The sequence below is a fragment of the Limanda limanda genome, chromosome 7 (assembly GCF_963576545.1).
Source record: "Limanda limanda chromosome 7, fLimLim1.1, whole genome shotgun sequence".
Lineage (NCBI taxonomy): Eukaryota > Metazoa > Chordata > Actinopteri > Pleuronectiformes > Pleuronectidae > Limanda > Limanda limanda.
The window spans coordinates 3,117,978-3,122,375 of record NC_083642.1 but is presented as its reverse complement, the minus strand read 5'-3'; the positions used below and the strand labels follow the sequence as shown (position 1 = coordinate 3,122,375).

The window sequence follows — 4,398 nt, the reverse complement described above, 5'->3', positions numbered from 1 at the left end:
GATACAGAAATAAATAAATAAAATGTAACCGATGCGAAAACATAGAAACCCCCGGATAAAATGATTAAAATAGACGGAAAGATCAGAGACAGTATTTAAGATTCTGATCCTGTTGAAATTAGGACTGATAGAGGACTGATATCTATAATTGTGTGAACTTTGGTGCCTCTAGATTTAATTTACGAGTTTCACATGTGAACACACCGTGTGAGGTCATACAGTACATGTTCAGACTCTGCAGCTTGTCCAAAATGCTGCAGCACGTGTCCTGACGAGAACCAAGAAAAGAGAGCACATTTCTCCAGTATAAGCATCGCTACACTGGCTTCCGGTTAAATCTAGAATAGAATTTAAAGTTCTCCTCCTCACCTTCAAGGCCCTTAATAATATGGGTGTAGGCGTATTGCTACCCGGCAACTGAAAGGAGAAAGTGACTGTTGAACTCTTTAATGTCCACTACGGGGTGAAGACGGACTACTTCCTCTCGTGCACATATAAAGTGTCAATACAAAATATGTCTTGTTTTGTTGAAGTTTTTTTTGCTGGCGTTAATATGGCTCTCATGACTATGTTGCATTGAAATAATTATAAAACTATCCTGCCTTATAGTTAGGGGCCGGAAATGTAAGAGCCACCATGCAGCCTGTGTGTGTCGATAAGTATTAATGTTGGTTTGATATGTTCTTAAATTATCCAGGTTTGTAGTTTTATTTTTATACAGTTAACATATATTTTGTATAGGGTGTCTGCTGTATTTAATTATATTCTGTTGTGGGCGCTGTTTGCGGCTTGTTGTTTGTGACACTTGATGCCGTAATGCAGTTCAGTGCACATGCACGTTGTTGCTAATGAGCACATGAACATCGTGGTGGGTGCGAAGTCTAAGGAGTCGAAATAAGTTTTTGATCGTGATATCGTGACAGGTTGAAATAATAATGGTAATGCGGAACAAAGTGACACGGCCGCTACAGACTGGATTCATTCTTTATTTAAAGTTTCAGCTTCTTCACAAATGACATTTGTATTGCTTTTTACACATATAAGAGATTTCACTGTATATGTATAAGAAGCACATGTGATGAGAGCTGCAGAACAAACCCTCAGAGGGACTCGATCAGGACACTCTCCAATGGAACTGCTGGTTCAGATCAGGAAAATCCAAAAGAACAGAAACCTACACAGCAGCAGATCAATATGCCCGTTCACTAAATATGTAAATACAATGACGACGAGAGGATTCACACTTTACAGAGATGAGCTGGAATAAAAACAAACCAGGTTCCACATTTACAATGTGACCAAACATCCCATAACACTGATGCTCTGTGAATCCAACCAGTGTGTAGTTGACCTGTTGGACATGGTGACGCTTTGAAGTCATTGATCATTTCATCAGTAAAGTCTGTTCATTGACTCTTGTTCAGTGAGTTCATGGACACACACTCAGTTGGTTTCACCTCCATCTCATCTCACATGTGGAAAAGAAAAGAACAAATAATCAGCTCATTGATGAGGATCAGGATCAACACAGGTTCTAAAACATCACACAACCTGATTTCTACTTTGATTCGGAATACAACAGCAAAATTAGTTTCTCACACATTCATGTCAATGTAATTATAGATTTCTGTCTTTACAAAGTGAGAACTAAATATGCGTGATAAAGGAAGGTCAGTGATTGATTGACAGCTGATCTCTGTTCGGAGCAGAAACGTCACCACGACGAACTTTGATCAACAAACATGGAGACAAAAGAAGGTAAAGATATACACACAGAATCTAAATCACTGCTTTGAATGACTCAAGTCTATTTGAGTTTACAGAACTCAGCTGTGGATCGAGGATAAACACTAAGTCCAGCATAGAGAGGCTGAGTGAATGTGGTCTGGACTCTGTGAAGGAGAGTCATGGTGTCAGAGATGCTGTAATAGGACAGAACACCTGCACTGTGATCCAGGTACACTCCTACTCTGGAGATCCGACGACGTGACACTGGAGTCTTGATGCTGTTGTTATTAAAGTCATGAATGGTTCCACCACAAAATAATGACCAAGATTCATCATTGTTTCCAAATACAGATGAGACTCCTGCTCTGCTGATATTCTTGTATGTGACTGCTACATGAACTCCTGCTCCGCCCTTCACCTCCACCTCCACCTCCCAGTAACAACGTCCAGTCAGGCTCTCTCGACTCAGGACCTGATCCCAAACAGTGAATCTGTTTGGGTGATTAGAATAAGACTGACCTTCTCTCATATGTTTTACTTTTCTGTTTCCCTCAGATAATAACAGCCCTTTGTGTGCTGTGTATGGATCCAGTGTGATTTTACGTGAATATTCTAAGAAGTCAGCTCTGGTCTCTAGCTCTGGTTGTGGCAGCAAAACATCCACTTGAGACACAATCTGTAAAATCTCTGTCTTAGTCTCACTCAGAATGTCCTGTAGTTGACCTCTGACTTGTGCCACAGCTGCTGTCACGTCCTCAAAGTCCCTCAGAGGACGGATCCTGATGCTGGATGAGTGTGTAGATTCACTGAGTGGTGACAGTGAGAGGTAGTTGTATAGAAACTGGTGCTGATCCTCTGTGTCTGAGAGCTGCTTCAGTTCATGGTCTTTCCTCTGCAGCTCAGTGATCTCCTGCTCCAGTCTCTCCTGAAGCTCTCTGACTTGACTCACTTCAGTTTCCTGCTGGGATCTGATCTGCTGCTTCACATCAGAGCTTCTTTTCTCCAGCAGACAGATCAGCTCAGTGAAGATCTCCTCACTGTCCTCCACTGCTTTATCAGCAGAGCCATTGACGTCCTCCTCCTCCGGTTGAAGCAGCTTCACGTCTTTCTCTGTGTCCTGGACTCTCTGCTGGACTGTTTGTCTCCTCAGCCCGAGATCTCTCTGCCTCTCAGTCCATTCTGCTGAGGCTGACACTGTGTCGTGGTCTTTATGTTCCTCCACAGAGCAGCGATAACAGATACACTGCTGATCAGTGCGGCAGAACATCTGCATCACCTCGTCGTGACGAGAACAGATGTTCTCCTGGAGCTTCTCCGAGGGCTCCACAAGCTTGTGCCTCTTCAATGGAGGGGACTGAAGATGAGGCTGGATGTGTTTTTCACAATAAGAGGCCAAACAATTCAAACAGGACTTAAGAGATTTCCGTTTTCTCCCAGTGCAGACATCACAGGCCACATGTTCAGGTCCAGCATAGCAGTGATCTGCAGGAGCAGCTTGGAGTCCAGTCTTCTTCAGCTCCTCCAGTAGATCAGCTAACATGGTGTTTTTCACTGGAACCGGCCTTGGTGTGAAGGTCTGTCTACACTGAGGGCAGCTGTAGCTTCCACTCTCCTCCCCATTGTCCCAGTGTGTGTTAATACAGCTCTTACAGTAGCTGTGTCCACAGACAGTAGTCACCGGATCCTTGAGTGGATTCAGACAGATCGAACAGCAGAATCTGTGTGTGTCCATTTCACCTGGTGCCAGTGACTGTAGAATTGTTTCACTTCTTCTGAACAGAAACAGAGTCTCATCCCCTTTTAACACGTTTTAAACACTAACACACCAAAGGCAGCGCCTTTGTTGCCTTTGTTGCCTTTGAGGCACACTGTTTAGATGCAGCTGACTTTGTTGCTGCACTGTTTTCAAGTGTTTGGGGCAGTTGCTTCCGCTGCCACACTGTCTGAGAGCTGCTTGCGATTTATTCATAGAGATATATTCTGGTTTCTGAAAGTTTATTAGATAGTTTGTTAACTCTCAGGGGTCTGGACTCAAACTAATTCAGGAAAAGCTCCACATCTATCAGGCCCATTTGCTTGATCTTCGTGTCTAAACTTCAAATTCAAAGACTGTATTCCCTTCCCAGTATCAGCTACAGTGTGACTGATACTGTGCCTGAGTAAACCGTGATAAAGCAAAGGAGAGAAAATATCACGTTGGAGCCCGAAAGTCTAAACTTTCTAACTCGCTCCCACGGTCACAATATTGGCAAAGTCTTGAGATCTCATGGTATTTTTATTTCACAGATAGGACTTATATTTTTTGAATAATTGCACGTTGTTCAAGGGCTTAGCAAGACTGTAGCTTTCTTGTTTCAAGTGTGCTTAGTCAGGAAAGATTCCTTCAATGTCTTAGATGTTGCGATTCAAGCAGCAGCAGAAAGGGAAGAGGTATTGAGGACGACTACTTAGCGGCCACCTGGCAGTCTGTAGACAGCCATACAAACAAGTAGCCAGTCGGATTTATCTTTTGGCCTTTTTTGTCATTACTATTTAGGGCCCGAGCACAGACATCAAAGGTGTCTGGTGAGACCCTATTGAAATTGTAAGGATTATTATTATTAGGGCCCGAGCACAGACATCAAAGGTGTCTGGTGAGACCCTATTGAAATTGTAAGGATTATTATTATT

The 4,398-nt window shown here is 43.0% G+C and overlaps 1 protein-coding gene across 1 annotated transcript; it reads right to left on the bottom strand.

Annotated features, from left to right (window-relative positions):
- Positions 1-1,807: 1,807 nt before the first annotated feature.
- Positions 1,808-3,460, bottom strand: LOC133005616 (tripartite motif-containing protein 16-like). Its single transcript, XM_061075357.1, has one exon. The coding sequence runs from the start codon at positions 3,458-3,460 to the stop codon at positions 1,808-1,810; it is 1,653 nt and encodes a 550-aa protein (XP_060931340.1).
- Between the last annotated feature and the right edge of the window lie 938 nt (positions 3,461-4,398).